The 24,878-nt window shown below is 36.7% G+C and overlaps 1 protein-coding gene and 1 long non-coding RNA gene across 2 annotated transcripts; both read right to left on the bottom strand.

The window, feature by feature from the left end:
* Nucleotides 1-7,580: 7,580 nt before the first annotated feature.
* Nucleotides 7,581-9,126, bottom strand: LOC132631519 (cytosolic sulfotransferase 5-like). Its single transcript, XM_060347091.1, has one exon. The coding sequence runs from the start codon at nt 8,758-8,760 to the stop codon at nt 7,783-7,785; it is 978 nt and encodes a 325-aa protein (XP_060203074.1). The 5' UTR covers nt 8,761-9,126; the 3' UTR covers nt 7,581-7,782.
* A 496-nt stretch (nt 9,127-9,622) lies between these two features.
* LOC132633905 (uncharacterized) lies at nt 9,623-14,001 on the bottom strand. Its single transcript, XR_009579923.1, has 3 exons — nt 13,555-14,001; nt 11,111-11,224; nt 9,623-10,145 (listed from the first exon to the last, which is right to left on the bottom strand). It is a non-coding gene; the product is annotated as an uncharacterized LOC132633905 (long non-coding RNA).
* Between the last annotated feature and the right edge of the window lie 10,877 nt (nt 14,002-24,878).

Genomic DNA, 24,878 nt, shown 5'->3' with positions numbered 1-24,878 from the left:
ACACTGTTTGAAGTTTTAACTTTATAGTATAACTAAAATGTTAAATAGTCATATTTTTACTCTCAAAGGTGTTCATAACACCATCCAAAATCTGCTTGATATGTAAATATGAGGTAAATGTCGCACGTAATGGAACTAGGTGTTCTGCCAATTGACTTGATCACACATAAACAAAAACTAATATAGTTTCTTCCATAAAATTAAACAACTACAGCTTTAGACTAAATGGGATGTCGGATGTCGCAAAAACAAAAATCCACCTTAGAGTTTGAGTATACTCTAAATCATCTAGACTATTACAACTGAAGTTGTTTCAACTCTCAATTAAACTCAAGCAACATAATGTTGGAAGCAATCTGCATATCTGGTTCTATTTCCTCATCTGCAAAATAAAAAGTGAAGTCAGATGTAGTTCTAGAGGAGGTATAAAGGTTTCCAAAGGAGCTTATAACGATCTTGGTTTATTTACTCATTTCTTATGATTATACTTGAATGATCAGCCTCTCTTGCAGAAACTAAAGCAATGTAAATATGCAGAAGTTTAATTTAGCTTTTACCAACTGAAATAATATAGGAGAATAAGTGCCAGCCAATTCATAACTATCAAAGAAAATGAGCTGTACAAAAAAACTTTTTGTAGAAGAAGCTTGTAACTTTTGTAGAAGAATAGTGTAATCAATTAACATACCAATTCTCACACAGATAGTGCATCGTGAACGAAACTGGCTAGTCAATGCTCAAAGGTGAGTCTTGATACTCTGCAAGAAAAAAGAATAAATTAATATGTTGGATAAATAATATAAAAATATAACCAGATTCTAAAAAACTGAATATATGTTCAAGTGGAAATGATATGAGATTGGAGGACTGGTGTTGTACTTGCAGGCTACAAGTACATTTGGAAAACAGTTTGCAGACTTGTTTGTTTTGTTGATGATGGTTGTCTATGTACCTTGGTGGTGCATGTATAACTGCAGCAACTAGTTCATTGATCCTCTCGCAGGAAATGATATAGAATCAGTTTTTCTGGTACAGTTCATGATGGAAGCTGGTGGTTTGAAGTGGAAAAGGGATTATCATCATACTCAAGTCCTTTTGGAGGAGAGTATGGTGATATTGATTTCTACTAATCTTGTTTTTTGTTTCGCAGGTTCCAAAAAGACTAACAGAACAGTATGACAAGTACTGATGTTTGTGTCACTGATCCTATTTCTGGAAATGATGTGAGGCAAAAAAGGCTCAAGAAAGAATTACTCATTTTTCTCATGGATCCTAGATGCATCACACAGATTACAGGATGGCTGCAAACCTCAATCCTGCAGAATCCACAGAAAGTATTTTATTGGCACTGGTAATGGTTAGATAAGGAAATAATATGGGATGGGCTAGTGCAGTGCTTCATAAAGAATTCAGAACATCAGGTCATTTGGTTGATACAAGTGAACTTATGCTTATAAGTTATAAGAAATGACCTGATCCATGACTGGTCTTGGTTTTACTTTATTGATCCATTTTCAAGTGGAAATGATATGAGATTGGAGTTTTTCATGGAAACAAGCATTATATGGTATTGGTGCAATTCAGTTTCTGCATGGAAGAAGGAAGCCAGAGCTACATGGTTTCACATATGCAGCAAGTTTAGAGGCAACACAAGTATTAAGAAATCAGGAATTAGGAAGTTCAAGATTGAAGATGAGCACAACATGAGCAGGATCAAGATTGGAGTGTTGTTTTTTGGCATCTGGTGACATGAATTTGCAGTATTATGCAGAATTGCATATCTGTTGCAGTTCATAAGTACCATCAGGACATGAGCAGGATCAAAAAATAGGGTCATGCATGCAAATATTCATCAGATGCTATTTGACAATACCTTCATCAACTTTCTCAATGTTCTGGAATTCTTCTAAACTGTCGTGAAAATTGTATTCTTTAGAAGGTGATCGTAGCCATTGTTGAGTACAAATTAGAGCTTCTACTGTTTTTGGCGATAAAGAACTCCGGTAAGAATCAAGAATTCGACCACCTGTACTAAATGCCAACTCAGATACAACAGTAGAAATAGGAATAGAAAGAACATCTCTCGCATTTTTTGAAACAACTGGATATTTACTAGACGAAACTTTCCACCAAGACAAGATATCAAAATCTTTATTCTTAACCACATCATCCATCAAGTATATCTGAAGATCAGATTTTTTTGCAATATTTCCCTCATCTTCCAAATGTTTCTCCCACTCAGATTCCAACAAATCATCAGTTTCACTCATGCTAGTATCACCTCCAATATTGTCATTAGAAGAAGCATCAAAGATAGAGTTACTGTAAGAATCATACAAACACGTTAAAACACTTGCCACATCTTCCGACTTTAATCTTCCCAACAAAGGACCATATGCTTTGGAAAGAGTGAAGTTTACATACTTCATCTTATATCTAGGATCTAACACAACAACAACAAGCAACAATATATTCATATTCTCAAAATTTCCCCAATACTTCTCAAATTTACTTTTCATCTTGTCTGCCATATCAACCAAAATAAGATCTTCGCATGTAGAATACTTTTTAATAGAACTTCGAAGAGTAAAAAATTCATGGAAGAAACTGTTGGAAGTAACATACAAAGTCCCTGAAAATTTTAAAGTGGTCTGGTAGAAAAGATCAAGAAACTTGACAAAAGCTCTCACATTCTTCCAGTCATTTGCTGATGGATTTCCTCTTAATGCACTTATTTCTCGACAATACTTTTGGTATTTATGGTCATCCAGATACATTCTTGTAAAGGCTTTTTCAAATTTTATAGTTGTATCTAACATTGTATATGTCGAGTTCCATCTAGTTTCAACATCAAGACTTACAAGACCATGAATGTCTATCTTAGTTTTTTCAACAAATGATTTAAAAGAAGCAAACCTTGAAGGAGAAGCTCTAACATATTTTACCGCATTCCTTACACGAGAAATGGGTTCAATTTGTTCATCTAACCCTTCTTTTACAATCAAGTTCAATATGTGAGCACTACACCTAACATATAAAAATTCATTTCCAAGTATTACCCCATTCCAATCATCCATTAGCACCTTCAAATGCTTAATGGCAGCATCATTGGCAGTCGCATTGTCTAAGGTTACTGTAAACAAGTTATCAATGCCCCAACCCAATAAGCATTCCTCAATTCCCTTAGCAATAGTCTTGCCTTTGTGATCTGGTGTTGGAAAAAAGTTCAGAATTTTCTTTTGTAAATTCTATCGGTCATCAATCCAATGTGCGGTGACAACCATATAAGTCAAATTTTGGAGTGATGTCCACGTGTCACTAGTAAGGAAAATACGTTGGTCCTTGATAAGATATTTAAGCTTATCTTTCTCTTCTTGATAAATCCTCAAGCAATGCCTTGCAACAGTAACATGAGAAGGTAGTTCAAAATTTGGTAAGGCTTTAGTCATCAACTTCCTAAAGCCTTCTCCCTCTACAACTCTAAATGGCTGCTCATCAACAATTACAAATTCAGCAATGGCCCTCCTAATTTCATCCGCATTATACACTACCCTTTCATTAGAACCCGAAAGACCTTCTGTCCACCCTTCTTTAATAGGTTTTAATGTTGTTTGTCTCTTATCAACGATTCTAAAGGGAGATTTGTTACATTTAACAGTTAGATGTGACCATAATGTAGTAGTCCCATTCTTGCTTTCGGCAGCAAACGTTTTTGGATAGTAATTGCATTTTGCCCTACAATTACCTCCTTTAGCTTTAAATTTGGAGAAGTGATCCCAAATCTCGGAAGTCTCTCTACCACTATTCCCAGATTTAGAAGGTTCTTTAGGAGTTGTTCTTTTTTGCTATTTAGAAGGAGTGCATCGATGAGGAATGTTCTTACCTTGTTGTTGTTGAGATTCTGTTGGCACAATCGCAGGGTTGCTGTCAATCACTAGCGATTTAGTTCCAGAAGTTGTAGCTTCCATCGCGAAAGACAATTTCTGTATATAATAAAAAAGTTGTAATTTGTAATAAATCAACAAATTGATATCAATATAAATAAATTTGTAAAACCTTAAAGCTAATTAGGAAACACAAAAGGCTTACAGTGTAAAGTTGAGTCTTGTAGGGTTGCTGATTTGAGAGGAAAGCAAAAGAGGGAAGAACAATGGTTTTTTGTGAAATGAGAAAAGGAGAAAAATGGCTTTTTGTGAAATGAGAAAAGGAGAACAGTGGCTTTTTGTGAAATGAGAAAGGGATCTGATTTTGGGAGAAGGGGTATGTAGCCGAATAGGGTTTTTTAGTTACATTTGCATTACATAATATGTTTTGGACTTTTGGTGTAATGGTGTTCATTTCCTTCTGGGCTTTTTTTGTATATTATTTAGATGGGCTTCTTAAGTCCAAATCTAAATGTAAGAAAGAAAACAAAAATTATGAAAAATTTTAAGAAAATATTTATAAATTACATTTTAATAAATATTTTTATGTATAACATAATTTAAAAGTAGTATATCTATAACCGGGTCGGTTTGGGTTCGGTTTGACTTTTTTTAGTTAAAACCAAACCTATCCTATAATGGTCGGGTTTTTTTTTCAAACACTAAACCACTAGTCGAGTTTTTTTTCCGATTTGGTTCGGTTTGTCGGTTTGCTGCGGTTTATCGGTTTGCCCTGTACAGCCCTACATGTATCCATTTCTTGCTGAGCTTAATTTCAATTTTCCAAGTACATAGGCAGTGAATTGGGCCGTCACAGAAATTGGCTTGTTCAGAACCTCCTACATCTGAAAATCACACCATCAGCAAAATATTACTTTTGCGTCTATAAGGGCTTTTTTCAAAAAGTGGGCTTACTTCAAAGATTTAACTTATTATAGACGGCCAATTTGCAGGAATGTCCTTCACTGGAGGTGGTCTTTAATTTTTGTCCCTCGCTTAGTATCCCGAGGTCCTGAGTTAGAACCCAGGCTCAATTCAAAAAAAATAAAAAATCTCAAGACATGAGTTGAGATTCACAAGGCATAAGTTAGTAAAGCAGAGGTTTGTCTTAAGGCAAACTTTTACCCAAAATTAGGCCTTAAAGCAAACTTCTGCCTTAAGGCCTAACTTTTGTCCAAAGTTAGACCTTAAAAGTTAGACCTTAAGGCAGAGATTTGCAAAATTCCAGCAAAGTATTTTTTTTTTTTTTTTGCCTTAAGGCAGAGTTTGAAACTCTGACTTTGAAACCCAACTTATGCCTTGCGAATCTCAACTTATGCCTTGCCATTTTTTTTAATTTTTGACTGGGCGGGAGTTCGAATCCGGAATCAAGGAGCTTTTAGAAATGAGCAAAAATTAAGGACCACCAATTTGACGGACAAAAATTAAAGGCCAGTCTTTTTGATGGACATTTCGCGCAAAAATAAATAAATTATAGACGTTACTTATTTTTGTGACTACAAAAAAAAAAAAAAAAAAAAAATTACAAATGGCAATTCTTAGGTGAGCTGTATATTGGGCTTATTACTTACTTTCACAAGATTTTAACTACATCATTTATTTATCTTCGTTTCTTCTATTTTTTGTTTTCATTTTATATTTAACATTTATGTGAGAGATTGATATGTCTTTAAGGAGAGGTAGAGGAAAGACAAAGTAATGTGGTGAGGTGATTAGATATGACATAACATATCTTCAGCTTACAGAGAACCTAACCTTAGATAGGAGGTTATGGAGGCCGCAGATTAGGGTAGACAGTTAGTTGACATTTGAGAATTGTTTCGCTTTCCTGTGGGATAGGTGTGGTGGTAGTTTGGAACACCGTATCTGCTTCTCATTTCATACTAGTAGTATTGGTATTATTCTCGTAATTTCTTCTTCTTCTTCTTCTTCGATTTTTGTTATTAGCTATTGTTCTTGTACTTCGGTTATCATATTATTTACTTGTTGTTTTTGTATTTTCTTATTTTAAAACTGCTTTGAAAATCTTTCGTTGAGCTAAGGGTCTACCGAAATAGTCTCTCTACCTTCACAAGATAGGGGTAAAGTCATTATACACACTATCCTCCCCAGACCCCACATGTGAAATTACACTATATATGTATTGTTGTTGTTGTTGTTGTTGTAGTATTTAACCTTCTTTAATTAGTATTTTAAATATTCAGGTGTAATATCTTTGTTGAATCTATTGATGAGATTTTGTAAGGTATTAGGTAGGGCTGTTCACAGTTTTGGTTAAAACCAAAATCAAACCGAAAATTTAACCAAACCGAATAAAATAACCGACATTTGGTTTGGTTTGGTTTGGTTTGGTTTTAAATTTGAAAAACCGATAATATTTGGTTTGGTTATGGTTATAGTAAAAAATAACCGAATAAATAACCGAACCAAACCGATAATTATATACATAAAATTTATAATTATTTATATGTATAATATTAGCTTTTCATAAATAATTAAAGATATTTTATACCTTTTAATTATTAATTTAATTTTGGTCTACTTATTTTTAAGGCCCATGTCTTAAAAGAATATGTCCAACAATCCAAGCCCAACTCTAATAAGTTGTAAGCATAAGGGTTGTTTGTATTTTGAAACCTCTGTTTGACTTGTTCTTTTGAATCTAAACTGCGTTGCAAGTTTGGTCCACCTGATTTGCCAACAGCGTGTCTTTCCCTCAATATGCAGCAAAGTTCACCCTTGTGGGCCGTGAGGAAAAAAGAGCTTCATAAGAAATTTGAAGAACGTAGAGAGAGAATATTTGAATTGTCACGGCTAGTCATAAACCGAAAAATCGAACCAAACCGACAATAACCAAACCGGTGGTTATTATTTTATTTGGTTTGGTTATGGTTTTAGACATTTAAAAACCGACTAAATTGGTTTGGTTATGATTTTAACCAATAACCGATCCAAACCGAACCATGAACACCCCTAGTATTAGGAGAATCATCACGGTTATTTAATATTTTGCCACCTATTTATCCTCTTTTTCTTTAAGATTTGCCTTCGTATTCTGTTTTATTCTCTTTTTTTCTTTTTTCTTTTTGCGTTTCTTAATTAGACCTGAAGGGTGAAAATTATTGGGAAACTTTTGTGCTCAAGAAATTTCAAATTATAATTGATTCTTTCTGTGTGTTGTTTATTAACGGATCCAACTTATTTAAACTAAGGATTCATCTCTTATAGAGATGATTTTAGGAGACCTTCACATCATGAAGTTTTTAAGAATATGCCGTGAAATTATATAATCTATCGGAGAGTATGTAGAAGATGAAATTGATAGAGAAGGAAGACTTTTGCGATCATTCATTAGAGATTCTTGAGATTAGTGACAATGTCAAATCTTCTAATATATGTTGGAATATTATTGATTGTTTCAGTTTTTATAAAATTCATCTTTTCAATATCTTTAATATTTGGATATTAAAAAAATCATTCGTAAGTTTAATGATGTCATTTATGACCGTGCGAAACACTGATAAAATTAGATATTAAAAAATCATTTGTAAATTTAATGAGATCATTTTTATGACCGCACAAAGCCGCAATAAACTAGTATACACATAATTATGGTCTGAATTAAATAAAAGAGAGAACAGAAGGAAAACCAATAGACACAAATAATCATACCGAGTTACAGAATTGGGAAATCAAAAATACAACTCACAAGAGCATATGACCCGATTTACCAGGCAACTGCTCTTTAACAAGCATGTATTCATGAAGAGCAAAAAAAAAAAAAAAAAAAAAAGAGCAAAAAAGACTATTATTTCTTTCTGTTTCTGAAAAGGAAAAAATAAAAAAACAAACAAAGATTTCAATTGTCGAACTCTAGTCCAGAGCCTTGGAACTTGATAAGTGTTGTTTGGTTAATGCGATCTTCCATTTCACGATTCAAGTAATTCTTCCAATCACCAACCATCCCTTTCCTAAAATAGCTACCATTGGGAACTCCATAAATTACAGATCCATTTTTATTCACTTCCAAGTTCTTCAGCCTCTCCAAACTGCATCTCCACACAACTTTCTCCACATCTTCTTCTTTCTCAAATGGCTTTCCAAGAAACGAGGCCAATTTCTTCAATTGCTCTTTAGGATCCTTTATCATCTCTTCGTATTTCAGGAACAGTATCTTCTCAGGCCTGTTCTGGCTTTCTAACCAATATTCCAACACGTTTTCGAAATACGGCCCGTATTGATGAACCCCTGTGCAGAACTCCTCAACTGCCTTTTCCAGGGGATAAGGTTCTTGATTTGCCCTGAAAATGGAATTGAAGAAATGCCATAAAGACACCAATGTGTCCTTCGGGTTCCGTGCTACGCAAACAATCTTACAGTTTGTATTCTTGATGGAATCAGGAAGAAAAGTGAAAGGCAAATGGGTATGAAACAGTCTTGGAGATGGTGTAGCGTACAAATCAGGGGTTGGTTTTGTGGAGTAAATAGAGGATTCAATGGTCTGAACATGAAATTGTGGATTGTCTTTAGTTAACAGATCTTCGTTTTCGGGAATGTTATGGTTCTGGTGCAAGATGCAAAGACAAAGGGCTTTGAGCCAAGTAGTACCTGTCTTTGGAGCTGATGCTAATAAAACATCGTCGTTTTTAGCTTGGAAGGAAGAGTTAAATTTCATGGCACATTTGATAAGGCCAGGCTCAAACCAGAAGCCTTGCCATTTTTTAATCTCCATAACATCCCAAAACAGTGCACTTGGCAGCTCATTTATTAGAGCATCATCCTCTTCCAATGATTTGTTAGAATCTATAATATTGGAATTTGATTCTTGAGCAGCCATTAGTTCGAGTTTGAAATTGCTCAGTGAAGAATAGAGTGTCAGGTTGATTTGGTAAGCCCTAGACAAATATAGATGGATGCTGCAAAATGAGGACTTTGGATTCCCTAATTAGGATGAGTCGACGAGAATATGCTATTAACGCGGAAGTTTTGTTTATTAGCCATAAGGAGTAATTGTTTAGTTATTAATTGTGTACGAGTCAATTTGATTTTTAAGTGCTGCGTCGAAAACTGTCTTGCTTTCTGTGTCATGAATCCTTGTGCACCTGTACCTGCTGCAGGTCTAACCAAAGTTGTTTCTCATTGTTTTAGGTCATAAAGAGAGAGAGATTCTGTTAGTAATACTCACTACTAAAAAAAATTGTATTTTCCGACCTAAAAAAAGAGCAATTTCCGATCTCATAAGGTCGGTTTCAAAACCGACCTCAAAATTAGGTCGAAAAAGAGTGAGTCGGAAATATTACTGACCTCATGAGGTCGCAAAAAACCGACCTCATGAGGTCGGTAATATTTTTTTAGTCGGATATTAATTACATGAATTACCGACCTCATTAGATCGATAAATTGTATTAATAATATAATGATATTAGTTTACCGACCTCCTGAGGTTGGTAAGTTATATGAAGATATAATCTATTGTTTTAGATTTCTGTAATCGTGAGATCGGTATTTCTCAGTTTCTGCAAAATATTTGCCGAAACCCGACCTCATGAGGTTGGTAATTTGCAATTTATGGGAAAATTTTGCAGAAAACCGACCTCATGAGGTCGGTAATTTGCAATTTCTGGAAATATTGTGCAGAAAACTGACCTCATGAGGTCGGTGAGGTCGGTACTCTGCAAGAAAAATGGTAGCACCTAGCTATTATTCCAGCTGCTCCCCTGTCAAGATGAAAATAATTTTACTTTCAACTAAAACCAGCTCAAATAGCTGCCAACAATACACCAAACTACTATAAATACATAAAACATTAAGCTACTATTACAACACATATATTACAACCACCAATACATCAAATTCAATTCGAAACTACTTCAAAGTTGAATAATAACATCAATCAAACATTCACAACAGACATTAAGCTACTTCAACCTTTGCAAACATCAAAACAACATTAAACTACTTCAACATTTGTAAACATCCACAAAACATTAAACTAGTCTACAACATTACACTACTTCACCCCTCGCAAACATCCACAAAACACTTACACAATCCACAAATCCACCACAACATTAACATTCAAACATGCCTTTGTGTGTTTGACACGTGAGTCTCATCATCATCCGCACCACTAGATTGAGTATGGGGGTTACGAGCATCATCAGGACCCGAGGGAATCCCCCTCGAAGCAAAATCAATCATACAGCGTGTCAAGAAATGCAGCTGCATAGTATTTTTTGGCAAGAGCACAAGTCTTAGTAGCAGTTTTTTGTTCAGTGGTTGATCAGCACCTGCTAATTATCACTTTATACAATTCAATTTTCAATTTCTTAGTTTATTTAGCTGCTTTATTAACAATTTGTAGCACCAACTTAAGTCCATCAATAAGTCTTAAGTTGGTCATTAACACTCAACCAAACACATGTTTTTCTTGAGCTAAACTCACAACACCATAGGACAGGGAAACACTAAGAGATCGCTCTATTTATCATGTCGTTTCTTTAAATAAGATAGCAAAAGAAAACTGAAAGAAGATACATTTTAACTTAAGTCAGTAGCAAAACTTCTACATGAAAATCTTCAGAAACAGTTTTAGGCCATTTCTGAGTTTGATAAATAGTTAAGGATAGATAACAGTTCAACTGGAAGAAATAAATGTAAGGTTTTAAGTTTGGAACAAAAATATCCTCTTCTACTATCTCTAAACTGCATAAGTATGACCATTATTGAGCTATATTTAAACTGTAGTTTTAAGATAAAAATTGTTGACTCCAAGTGCAAGTGCTAACATTCAGGAGCAATTTGCAGGTTTGTCTACTGCAATACATAGTAGTAGTAATACATTTTTGTTACTCTAATACACTTTATTATTGCATCTCTACTACAAATCAAGCATTTTACGTATATGACATTTTCTAGCGATCATATTTGGATATAAGCTATGCAATTTTATCGATTATGATTTTCCATGTGCTACTTTTTTGTTCCTTTTTTTATGCGCTGTTGCTAACTTCATCACTGCATGACTATGCAAAGCATCTAAACATTAACTGCAATTTGATATTGTAAAATGTTGCATCTAGTCTAACATATAAATCCGGAAAACAAAATAAAAAGTTTGGCAGAAGAAAAAGTGATAGTGAAAATTGAGAGAACTGAAATAATAAAGGAAAGAGAGAATGGAATACCTCTTTTGAGAATGTAGAGACCGAAATCAAGGATGATTGCAACTCATGGATTACGAGAACACAATCTTTCAGTTCAGATGGTTTATAACCCGTACATTGTTGTAGTGCCAAGTTCTGCAAAACCACAAAAACGATTGGAAGTTACCACAAACAAAGCTTGTGAAGAGGTTCCTTCAACTACCTTTACTCATGATAATAACACTAATGGTGAGAGGAAGTTGTGGAGTGATAAGGTGGAAGAGGGTATTGAGGAAGGTGAGCTTTCTGGAGATAAAGCTAAAACATTTCTACTGAGCCTAGGATCACCTAAAGTAAACATAATAGCAGGACTAAAAACAATATAAATTAATTACCTGTTGTGAATTCAAGAACAACCACAACAGTCATGACAGCCCAAATAGCATTTTCACCAATCCCTTTGAACAATGGTTCCATTAAATATAACAAGGAGACCAATGTTAAGGAGATTCCCATTTTTAGAGAGTGAATTACCCTTTTTTTATCTTCTTTCCCTACTTTCCAGATTTTTCTCCATGTTAATCTTGGCAACCTCTTCATTTTCTCCACAAGACCATTCAACCAGTAAGAAATATATTTTCCACTCGTGACCTCCATTTCCACTATGGAGAAATGAGGTCATGCATATACAGAAAGATGAAGCAATAGTTTTATGGAGGCTGTGCTGTTGGGAATATCATAGGCCACTCCACCTTGTATATAGAGAAAGGGCATATGTTACTTTATATAGAAGGTTCATTAACAGACTTCTTAATGAAGTACTTTGAGATTTTCAAATCATCAAATGTCATCAAGTCAAAAAAGAGAAGCAAAATGAATTTTGTTGGAAAGATAAGTTTACCTACATAGAGGATTTTTTTTTGTAGTGTTTGTAAATAGCTTTATTCAAATTGTGAGACATAAAAAGGTAAGAAGCAGAATCAGGTAGTTGTACCAAAGGGAAATGCTGCAGACCTGCAGGTGGCAATTCCATGTAGGGAAGAGGAGAAATTTGTACAGGAACAACAAATAGGCTGATCTGCAGGTTTGGTGTCATTAAGACCACAAGTTTTAAAAGTATTGTAGCCACATAAATGTTATGACATATTTAAAACCACACGTCTCAAAACTCATCCTTTTTTTTCTTAAACTATGTGTCAATTCAAATTATGTTACATAAATTACAACGGAGGGAATAGATGCTAAGCCTTACTTTAAATTTTTTATCTTCTAGATGCCCAAATATTCAAGAGAAGAAGAAAACAACTTGCATGATTTTGCTAACTTGTCACGGTAGGAAATTGTTGGCTTGTATACTAATCTATGGGGTAAAAGCAAAGAAGCAGAGAACTTGAAGAATTCTCCAACAACAGAAAAGAATGGACAGGGCTACATTACTAGTTACTTCTAGTCCATCTCATACTTAGCAAGGTTACATACAACAAGAAGAAGGATTTTGATGTTGCTGAAATCTCCGGTGAAAGATGTGTTATCCTAACCCCGATGATACTCATCCAATTTCTGTAGGATTTTGTTCAAATATACCACAGTTTGCGCTAACATTTAGACCAGTAACTCAAAGCCTTTGCTTGAAGGTTGCAGTTAGTAACTTTCTAGTTTCAATAAAATTAAGATCTATTTGTCCAAACATCTAAGCTTAACGATAGCTAGATCTAACCAAATTTGGATGATTTTTTTACCATATTAAAAGCATATGTTTTATATAAGCTAATACACATAGTAACACAACTTTGAGTAAGTATGAAGGATCACCTATAAAAGGCTAGATCTTAGCCTCTAACTCTTGCCTCATCCCCCCTCGGTTTTCGTTTGTCCTATTATACATCTAACTACGAGATTCCATCTACACAAATAACACCAAATTTGAAATTGTTAGGGAAAAAATTCAATGTTTAATTTAATTCAATGTTCAAAATCCAAATCACCAGTTGCCCTTATTAGCAAATTAAAGCTTCAGACTAGAAAAAATTAACTAGGACAATTTAATCTAAGAAAATTTCAAAATTAATTATCATTTATTTTTAATTTTTCCATCCTTTACTGACTAATCTTGTTGGAATAGTAATGAACGTCATGATTCTGGACTTATTCTTGAATTTTCATAAAGAAAAGAATCATAGCCTGTACACTACTTTGGTACTCCATTCTTTTCTTTACAATTCAACAACTTTAATATCCTCATTAATTATTTTCTTTTTATATTTATTTTTTGTCAAAGTCCTACACGAACTTTACTAATATGACAAAATGGTCTACTATTTTAGCCAGTTAATGATGCCATCATGCCCCAAATAAAGTTTTACAAAACAATGGAAGACAAAAGACAGCAAGATAACAATTACGGTGTTTCTAATTCCAAATTACATTAAGCATCAATTCAACAATTAAAATAGAGAAAGCACATTTTGATATAGGAAAATACATACCAGAAAGATTAAGGATGCTGTCTACTGATCGTCAAAGTTGTCAATAGAGGTAGCACAATGATCTCCTAAATCAAGCACAAACAACTGAGAAAAGAAAAGGGAAGATTGGGTCAATTCCCTCCAAGACTCGAACATTTTAGTTAGAGTAACAAAAAGAGGGGGAAGTAACTTTGGGAATTAAAATGAAAAAGGAAATTAGTGAATCAAAGGAGAAATTAGGCTTAACCGGAAGATGGAAAATGAAGGTGGAGAGCATTGGAAGAAGAGAAGGGCGTGAGATATGGGGAAAATGAAGTGAAGAAAGTTTGAGAGCGTGGAAAATGGGGGAGAGATTTGGAAGAAGTAGTCTATTAGGCAAACTCTTTTTTCAATGTCATATCCGAAACAAGCTTTTTTTAGCTGGGTAGGGACGGCGGCGGCGGTGACTGGCAGGAATGATGGTGACGTCGCCGGAGTTAATAGGGTTAGAGAGGGGGGGGGGGGGGGGGGGGAGGGGGGGAGAAATGGAAAAGAGAAGGGTTTAATTGGGCCTGTCTTAATTTTATTTGACTAATTATACCGACCTCATGAGGTCGGTATATTTAATATTTTAATTTTTAATTTAAAAGAATACTGACCTCGTGAGGTCGGTATTCTTTTAAATTAAAAATAAAATTATAATAGTTAGCATCAAATAAATTTCTGACCTAGTGAGGTCGGTACATTATTTTTTCAAATTTTGATACAATATTACCGACCTCATGAGGTCGGTTTTTTTCCGACCTCAACTGAGGTCGGTTTTTGGAGGTTGGAAAATCCTGTTTTTTTAGTAGTGACTTAAGCATCCAGCATCTGCGCCGCTTATAGGGTGAAGGGCAAGGAATACGGTATATAAAAGTTCAACTTAGGTACTGATAATCCGTGTTAGAGACAACTTTTAATAAGGGGGATTAAAAAATAAAAAAATACATGAAGAAGTTGAGAAAATTTAACATACTTTATATATACATTGTAATTTTTCAGCAAAGGGATAAAAGAATACTACCATTGTAATATTAGTAATTTTAACTTCTTGTTTATTGGAGAGGTGATGAATAAGTCGTTGATCATGTTATACCTCACAAAGTAGGTATAAGAGGACTTAGCTAACCTATTTGTTCGAAGTTTCCAAAAATATTAATGTACTTGTATTGGATCCTTAAAATACGTATATGTTTGAAGGATTCGATATACATCGGTCGATATTTTAAAAAGTCCGAGTGTTTACCCTAAAAAGAGTACAGTTAAATTTGTTTGTGGTTTAAAAGATACTTGAATTGATTTGTTACAAATAATGAGTAAATATCTGATATAAAGTTAGAAAATCAATTTATAACTGATAATCACCAGCTTTGAATTGCAAATCTAGCCTAATAATGGGTAATAATAGACAATAAATATTGCTTTAATTCTAAATTGTAACATCTGCTTCGAATTTGAACCGGTCATATAACACTAATCTTCCATTAATGACCCAAGACAACTCCCTTGGAAGGTTCGCTATGGTTTTATCCGGGAATTCTCATTCCGACCATATGAAACGACTGAGCAGTGTTTCACTCCCAACTGCCACGTGTTCCATTCCCATTGTGCCACGTGTCGAGCGATATCTTGTCATGTATACAGATAGTCACCCCACTTCCCGGTGGAGGAAAGTGACACCGGGGAGTGGATTTGAAACGTTACTGGACCTATCCCCTCTAAATAGCAGGAAAATGAATCGTCCCGACGGTTCATTAAAAAAGGCAACCGTTAAATCCGAATTCAATGCTTCTACTGTGAAGCATCGACAACCTTTCAATCACGATGGCTGACATAAAGCAGCCGTTCATAGAAAATCGTGTCCCTTTGAATACCAAATGTTTCATCTTCCTTAGTTGGGTATAAATAAGGTAGTAGATCAAGCCTAAATTCAACCAAATCTTTTATTTCCTTAATCGAGAAAGAACTTCTCTTGATACCTTCCTTGTCTTCATCTTTTACTTTTTTTGCAAATACCCTACCATGTCTGCTTCCTCATCCCCCGATCGTTCATCTCATAATGTTACTCTATCCCCTGAATGTCGTTCTGGGAAAGCCCCAATCTCAACAACAAGCCAAGAAGTTGATCTTAATTCCTTTGCCGCTGATATCCTCCCCGCTGGGTTCAAGTATCATGAGAATTTTAGCGACGTCGACCATCATCAATCTATTGAAGAAATTGATTCCTTCATAACAGCTGATACTATTCCCAAAGTTTGAGAGGACTGCAACTTCACTCCTGAAGTTGAAATTGCTGCTGTTAATTCTGAAGTCAGGATAAACTATCACTTTGAAGATTTCTCCATGGTATGAACCTATCCTTTTGCGATAGGTTTCAAGCTCCCAGTTCCCCAAATTATTGAAGATTTTTGCCGCCGATACCGGGTTTGTATCGGTCAAGTTGCTCTTCAAATTTGGCGCATGGTCTACTGCATTCAACTTCTGGTTGACTAGGCTAGAGTTGCATTCTCTCTTGATCACTTATGCACTGGTATGCTCCTCGGGTGTTCCGAGGAGGGTTAGTTCACCTATATCCTCATGGAAAACGCTACCTGGTCAACCTAGAGGATAATTTTGACCAGAAATGGCTTCATAGGTTCGTGATGATCTGGACCTATCACCTTCATCGTTCCGTGCCAGAGCCATTTCTAGAGGCATGGAATAATAATCGTAATCCCTTCACTGGAATTCCCCCTTCTTCTCCTTTTATTATATCGCTTCTCATTTTGCTTAATCCCTTTTTCGTATCTATGCTATTTTCTAGCGGTTCCTGTTGAGCCGGAACTTTCAGTCGGGATTTTTGAATGGGTCATTGCACTTCTGCGTGTCACTCCCAATATGACTCGATCTTGGAGAAGCATGCCTTCCGATTGGTGGAGGGGAAAAAGCCAAGGTAAGTGAAACTCAATTTCATTAGTTGAGTATGGCTTCACACCTCTTCTTTCTTCCCTTTTTTTCCTCATCCTTTCCTTACAGGCCTTCATGTGAGATAGACCACTTCTGGGAGAGTCCCTGCTCGAAAAACCACTCGGTCAAACATTGTTAATGCTGCTTCCTCCATCCAAAAATGTAAACCAAAGGATGCATCAACTTCCTCGGCAGGAATTAGTTTTAGAGAACGAACTCGACGCCGGCTTATGAAAGCATGGAGCAAAGCACAACAGGGTGCTCAGCTTGAGCTAGTTTTTATTGACGATGATGATGATGAGCGGCCACAGGTTGGTAGCCCTCAGGATCCCTTGCTTGATGGTTCCAGCAAAGCATCCGGGGAGCCCAAGGTTTCTCCCACCGAATTATGTCAAGAAAGCCTTGTTGTCCCAATCTGCGAACCATCGCGAAGGAGTTTATTCCGCCGCTTGAAACTGGAACTTCGGGCTCATCTCCATATCCTAAACCTCTAGGTGCCAGCTTGGAATCTTCAATGGCCCATCTGGCCAATTTTTTCCTTTAGGTATCTATTCTGCCTTTCCCATGAATTTCTTCATAAGTCCGCAGTATTTATGGTTGACCCTTTAACTATCCCTCTTTTAGGGTCATGTGGCTGCTACCTCTACTGCTGAATTTGCTCGGACCATTTCTCCATCTCGTGGTGAAGTCAAAATTCAAGAGAAAAATGACCATCTGAGGTTTGAATTAGAAAGGCTCTAGGCTGAAATTCGAGATTCTGATTCTCTCCAGACCTCTATGAGAATGCACTTAGAAGATGCGGCCAGACCTCTCAAGGGTGATTTGAACAACATCCGGGACCAACTTTTTAGTGTTGAGGTTTATCAGGATAGCCTTTAAGCCTGGTGTCAAAAATTATGACTCCGTCATGATTTGTTGTTACGCCTTGAAATTTTTTTGCGTCGTCTGCATCGTAAGTAAAGTAACGTAAGTCAGAGAGGTCATGAAACTCTTATAAAGTTAATCAAGACCTTTAACAAGTGTTAAGAGAGTATATAAGGGTTTCGGGATCAAGCGAAATGAAGGAATTAAATTTGTCAAAATTTTGGGAAAACTTGGCAGAATTCCTGACAGAATTTTTGGTCCAAATTTGGGGAGGTGTATCTCCTAGAATATGAGGAGTTATGGAATGCATAACCTATGTAAATGTAAGTTCATTGAGTCTAGGTTCCAATGCAATAAACCGCTCGTCAATACAACATCAGAGTAGAAAGTTATGGACATTTTACGATAGGATGCCAGAGATTTCTCCGCGAATGCGAGCCAAGGCCTCGCGAACGCGAAGGGCAATTATTGAGTCGGTGGAAACCGACCTTCCACCTTATAAATACCAACTCCCACTCATTTTTACCTCATTCTTACACCCTTAGAGGTCTAGCAACATCTAGCACACCTCTCCCAACATTCTTTATCATTAAAACCAAGAAATCATAAGGAGTTTATGTAATCTAGGCTCGGGAAGCTCGTGGCAACATCGTATTATCGTGATTATTGCGAAGAAAGGTGAAAGATGGCGGGATCTTGGGTTTGAATCCATCAAGGATCAATAGGAAGTTAATAAGGTAAGATCCTCTCTTTATATCCATGGAATTACATTGATTCGAGATTATATTCGTTAGATTATAACGTATTTAGTGAATTGAGCGAAAGACGAAAAACCTTGTATTGAATTATGGTTGATTGGATGAATTGGTGGTTGAATTGAATTTGATGTTGTTGATATTGAGTTGTTTTAGGAGTATTTTAATGATTTAAAGTGAAGGAAAAACACATAGTATAAAGGTCGTAGTTTGATTTGTTGACGTTGTTGGCTTATGGACTGATTTTTGAAGGAAGTTTCAGATGAATTTGTATATGTTTTTCTTGTACTATCTTGATTATATTATTGTTGATGTTGTTAATGATGTTTGGGAGTTGTTTTGGAATTTGGAGGAAGTAGATGGTATAGGGGAAATGCTACTCGAATTCTCGTAACCGAATCATTCTTCGATATACAACTTATCTAAGTTGATGTACGAACAGGATGGAATATGATTAAGAATATATTTTTCAATATAGGTTCGGGTGAAGGACGAGCGTCGGAATAAGGGATTCTTTCGAGTGGCGGCTTGACAACTAAGGTATGTAAGGTGTTCATTTCCCTCTTTCTTTGGCACGAATCCAACTAGAACATGAACACGAGCGTTCCATAACAATTCACTCCAATCATATATCACTTCTTCTAGATGTTCTTTATTGGATTACTTACTTGTTTCCCAATTGGTTTGATGTACTACTTCAATGATTCTTGAATTATTATCATGTTTATCATCCTTAAGTTATTTCTTTGGATTCGATACGAATGCCATAATTCATTCGGAGGTTACCGACCTTACGTAACTCCGAAAGGCTCGATGTCAGTTCATTATGACTCCTCATGCATTATATATGTGTGTGTGTGTGTGTGTATGTATTGCACTATTTTATTACACCACGATTCGCTATAGTCAGCCTGGGAGGCATATAGATATGCACACCACTGCAGTGAGCATGTTATGATGATGTCCCGTATGCGGGATGCCCCGGACACGGGATGATGATGACACGATAATGATACTACTATATGTATATACTTACATAAGATTTTTAAACTCATGCATTGCATATTATACATTCTCAGATGGCTCAGGTTACTTCTATCCTTCTATATTATGTCTCAATTATGATGTTGTTTCCTGACTTACATACTCAGTACTTTTATCCGTACTGACGTCCCATCCCACCGGGACTCTGCATTTCATGCTGCAGGTCCTGATAGACAGAGCGGAGGACCTCTTCAGTAGGACTATCAGCTTCAGTGGTGTCAGCAAGTGCCACTACACCGGACTTGCTATCGTTGGGTATATTTATGTTATCATTATATATGTCCATATGCACACTCTTAGAGGCTCATATGCACAGTGGCGTACATAGATATGATATTATGTCGGACCTTGTCGGTTATGTTTTGATTTTGGTATTCTCCTGAAAGCCTTGCCGACTTTATGACATTTATTATGTTGAAGCGGCCGTGCCGGCTCGCTTATGTATGTGTGTGTATATATATATATATATATATATATATATATATATATATATATATATATATATATTATTGCATATTTCTGTATTTGGGCCTTTTCTGCGTAAAAGTGTTTCTCGAGTTATATTATATGATAATCATGGTAACTGTTACACCAGGTGGCATCCGGCCTATAGGTCGGTGCCCGTCATGCTCCTCATCGGGGTTGACAAACTTGGTATCAGAGCAGGTCAGTCCTAGGGATGTCTATGAGCCGTGTCTAGTAGAGTCTTGTTTATGAGTATGAAGCGCGCCATACTTATAAACAAGAAACTACAAGATATTTAGGAAGGTATCATTTCTTCATAATCTAGATCGTGCGATAGAGCCGAAACGTAGGAAAGTTCGTTCCTAATCCTATTTTCCCATTTGGATTGTAGTAATGTCAATGAAGAGAAAAGCCTTAGTTTGTAGAAGTGTGGGGACAGCTCCGAGGATGGATATTAGACCAGCGCCACCCGCCGATGCAGGTCAGAAGGTAGTAGAAGAAAGGATGAGAAGTATAAGTTACACGATTGAGACAGACCCCTCAGGGATCATGACTTCTATTGAGGAGGATCCGTCTGAGGGTTTATATGAGACACCTGTCCAAGTGGTTTTGGTTACGAGCTCACCACATATCCTAGTTTCTCATTCGTGGCCTATTGAGCAGGATGTGAGGGGAGCAGAACAGAGATTGACACATCCAGTATGCCCTCAGGTTCAACATTATGTTAGGGCCGCTACAGACGTTAGCGTTACGGAGGAACTGGATAGTCCTCACTCTTGGGAGTCTGTTAATCAGGGATCGCCAGTATATGTTATGAGATATATACAAGAGGAAGAGGATTGTCGAGCCAAAAGGAGGAGAGTGGTTGAGGAAGATAGGAGGATTTCGCTCCGCAGTATATCTGATGGAAGCTCTCATGTACAGGACCAGGATAGAATGCTTTCAGGTATGCTAAATCCCTCCATTGAAATTTCTTGTGTTTATATGTATATATTTTGGAACCTAGAGTGCCATTATTTATTCGACAGATAAAGGTTCTAGGAATTTGATGTTAAAGGGGAATTAAAACAGAAGTGACAAAATCGCGACACTGTTCAAAAAACAAATAAGATACGGGACTTCACTATCCAAGACAATATAACTTACTGTTCCACCCCTTCCATTAGTGATATCGAAGTAAGGGACCCCAGATTTACTTTAGGCCGACTACTTAAGCGAGAGGAAGTTAGAAGTAGAGCCTAGTACTTGCGATATGATACGTGGTGCACATAAGGGAGTAAGGGCTTGTCGAAGTGGGTAACATTGATGATGGAATGACACGAGATTCAGAGTACGTATAGGGAATCACGATTGATTAATAGCAAATTAAGTAAGGAGTTCAAGAAACCATTAGAGAGTAAGAAGGAACCAAAATAAGAGGAATTAGGGATACTGAGAGCACCTTGGGCAAGTATTGTGACCAATTATGAGATAAGGTGCTAACGGATGAATTGGATGCCAATCAAGACGAACAAGAATAAGTTAATAAGAGGATCCGGAGGAAATGAGAACTTAAGTGTAATAATGATGGAGAATCGTAGATAGAAATGAATTAAGTTAACAAGTAGACTACGCGAACCTAGGAATCCTATCTACCATACAAGAATATGACTATATAAGCAGAACTTGGTCTGGAACGAGCTGCACGATAGCTAGTGGAGCGAGCCTTTAAATGTGATAAGCGCCTCGAGGAAATGACCGTTTTCGGCAAAAGGAAGAAAGACACTAGTCCCAGAAAGTAAGTTGAGTTAGAGCTGACATCAAGATAAGGGTACAAGGGAACCATCGTAATGAATGACGACTCAAGGATTTACAGACAAACATTTAGACTTAGGAAAGGATATTGATAAGTGACGAAAGGAAAGTCCTTGTAAATCAATCGTGACGGACAATATTATAGACACGTATTGTGATGAAAAAATGATTCTTAGCACGGCCGAATAAAGTATGTATGCACGATTAGGTCTCGCTAAACACCTAAGGGATGTCAGAGTCGCCCTAGTGTGAAATATGTACCCTAATGAGTAATTGGCTCTCCTAGAAAAAAGAGATTAAAAGTAACAAAACGGCTTGAGAAAAGCAAGAAGGGGGGTTGAAAGACGGCGGTGACCTTACAAGTGAAGAGAATGAGCAATGTATGTTTAGCGAACCGGATTTCACCCCGATAGACCACAAAAAAAGTTAGGACAGTGCGAAAAAGGTTAGGAAACCATAAAGCTGAAAGGAAAAGGATGCATAGGTGTGAACGACAGACTGCGATAAAGGAGAATGGAAGAGAAACAAGAGTTGGGCATTTGTGTACTCAAAGGGCTAAGGCCATAAAGATAAGGCTAGTTTAGCACTAATAAGAAAGGTAAAGGAATCCCAAAGTCGATAGTAGACTAAGAAAGATGTAGCTATGACAAGGATGTTGTGCATGTGTTGAAGAAAGGCAAAAGACATCATAACTGGAGATGAGAGCGCCACAATGTCTAGGTTAATTGTCTTTTCATAAGGATATGCTCGGCCCTAGAGTTAGCTAGTAAGAGGAAAGCTAACTCCATGACGGATGGCTTCAAGACTGCTAACACAAGAGATACCATGTGGTCAAATAACGACAAGAGGAGGTCAAGTGAGCTGTTCCAGAAACAACAAGACGAGCCATGAGAAGGCGAATTATTGTAAGAGGTATGAGTCGGAATGTAGGAAGCTGAATCAACATGGGGATTCCACGACATAGATCCTAAGTACATAGGTATTAAACCCAATTGGTAGGAATTGTGATAAGATGATAAGTTAGCCCTCCTATGGAAGGAATGACGCGAGAAAGGAGCCTAGTGAAGTAAATCACTATATAAAAAGGGGAAACAACGACGCAAACACATATAAACGAGGCGCGAATTGGAACAAGTTAGGAGATTAAATAGTCTTAAATAAGGGGAAGCAAGCAGACGCGAATCACTGAGGCAAGCTGCGTACCAGATCTAGAGGACATTGCGAATGGTAATTGATACCTGTAGTTCTGTGTCAAATAAGAGATATCACGCAGATGATGCATAATGGGTGAAAACACAAAATGAGAACGTATAATGAAGGAGACATTATCCGTAATTGAGTAAGGCAGAATAAAGTTTGAGGCTAGTGTAATGCAATAAAAAGATACAGTGACAGGAGATCACAGGTCCAGAGTCGAAGGGATGAACACTGAAGATGGTTATAAAGGAAAAACATTTGAAGAAAACCCATAAGAAAGAGACATCCTATAAGACCCTAAGTCGATGACAGCATATTGTAGCCAGGAAACCTTCTCAACTGGTAACTGAGTAAAGGTATTAGCCGTTAACGTTATACTTTGACCTTGATTCGTATGAATAATATTTTCTTTTCATAACACCAAGAATAGAATGACAAGAAAAAGGAAATTTCCAAAAATAGAGTACTCACAGAGCATGGTGGGAATAACTAGCTATGATTAAAGGCGAGCCAATGGCAAAAGATAAATATGACATTCGGAGTATGAGGGTCCGAAGGTCCGTTCTTGCTAGTCTAGGAAAGTGGAACAATAGCCGATGTATGGACAAAAGCGCATTGAGCTATTAAGGGCTAAACCACAAGAATGAGGCAGATAACAATGAATACAGGGACTGATGCCTACAGATAGCCAATACATAACTAGTTGTACGCGTGTATTGTTGAAATTATATTATGACACGTTATTTTGTATTAATGATACCTCCCCCATACACCCCTTATATTCGAGAAGGAATGTCTTTAAGGAGGAAGGATATTATATCTCGTACCAGATATTTCATTTCGCACCATTCGCGTGATTAATCTGTTCCAAGTCAGTTGGAGTAATTTTGAGGAAAAGATCTTCCCTTGAGGATTATAAGTAAAGTTGATCCAGGAGTGATTCATGACAGCTCAAAGTCATCAGAAATCCTAATCAAACGTACGACGGTGAGACCTAGAATTTCTATTTGGCGATAGGGTATTCGTGAAAATAAAAATATCATCTATGGAGGGTGTTATGAGATTCAGTAAGAAGGAAGAACCCAGTCCGAGATTCATTGGTCCTTATAAGATCTTTTGAAAAGTTGGTCAAGTAGCCTATGAACTGGGACTTCCGTCAGAATTAAAAACAGCTCATCTCGCCTTCCATATGTCTATGTTAAGGAAACACATTGGAGATACTCTAAGGATTGTACCATTAAAAGATATGCAAGTCACGGATAACCTAACTTATAAAGAAGAACCAATTTCCATTCTTGACAGACAAGTCTGCAGACTCAGAACTAAAGGCATGGCTTTCATGAAGGTGCTGTGGAAAAAGAAAAGGCAGGGAAGAGATGACATGAGAAGCCAAAGAGGAAATGAAGTCCAAATACCCTCACTGTTCCCTGTTAAAGGTATCTCATTGCCGAACGTCCCTCGATTTCCCTCAATTTATACGTGTATGCCAAGACCAAATGTAACTCTTATTCTATTAATGAGACATCGATAAGATTAGATGGGATTTGTAATTTTTCTCTCAAAGTAAGACATGGAAAGGATACGTATGTGTTGAAATATGACCCTTGAGAGTAAATATGGAAATGATTTAAGAGCAGAAAGAGGTGAAATAGGAATTACCAAAACGGAAAGAGTATCGCTTATGTCACGCTCCGAACCATGGCCTGGGGGTAACACGACACTCGGTGCCTGACTGCATGTGACCGAGCGAACCACATGGCTTGCTGAATCATCATGGGGCATACTTGAGCGGAATATAACATGAAATGCATGATGAGCCTTTATAAAACGTAATAAGTCATGATACTGACAAAGATACTTGTTTAAATCATGAATATGGATAATGTCATAAAGGAGCAAAAATGGCTAACCGACTCTGAAAATCTAACATGACACAACTGACTTGTCTAGTCTATGAAACCTCTAACATGAATCTGGACGTGAAAACATACTTGCTGGGACAAGACCCGCAGCACATCTTTAAATGCATAGGTAAATAAAAGATGAAAACATCTAAACCCCGAATGAGATGGGGCTCACCAATTAAGTTGATATGTGTAGAGTCCTACTAAACAGATGCGTCGTCCTACAAATCCGTACCTGCAATGTGAAATGCAGGCCCCTGGGCAATAAAAGGGGACATCAACACATTGAATGTACTGGTATGTAAAACAACTGAAAGAAATAACATAGTACACAGAATAACATGATGAGAACTAA

The sequence above is a fragment of the Lycium barbarum genome, chromosome 3, assembly GCF_019175385.1.
Source record: "Lycium barbarum isolate Lr01 chromosome 3, ASM1917538v2, whole genome shotgun sequence".
NCBI classification, from domain to species: Eukaryota; Viridiplantae; Streptophyta; class Magnoliopsida; order Solanales; family Solanaceae; genus Lycium; species Lycium barbarum.
Note: the sequence above shows the minus strand (reverse complement) of the source record. Positions and strands in the feature narration are given on the sequence as shown.

What these genes read in the sequence shown, in the direction of transcription:
- LOC132631519 (XM_060347091.1), bottom strand. Translation starts at nt 8,760, where the DNA reads ATGGCTGCTCAAGAATCAAATTCCAATATTATAGATTCTAACAAATCA.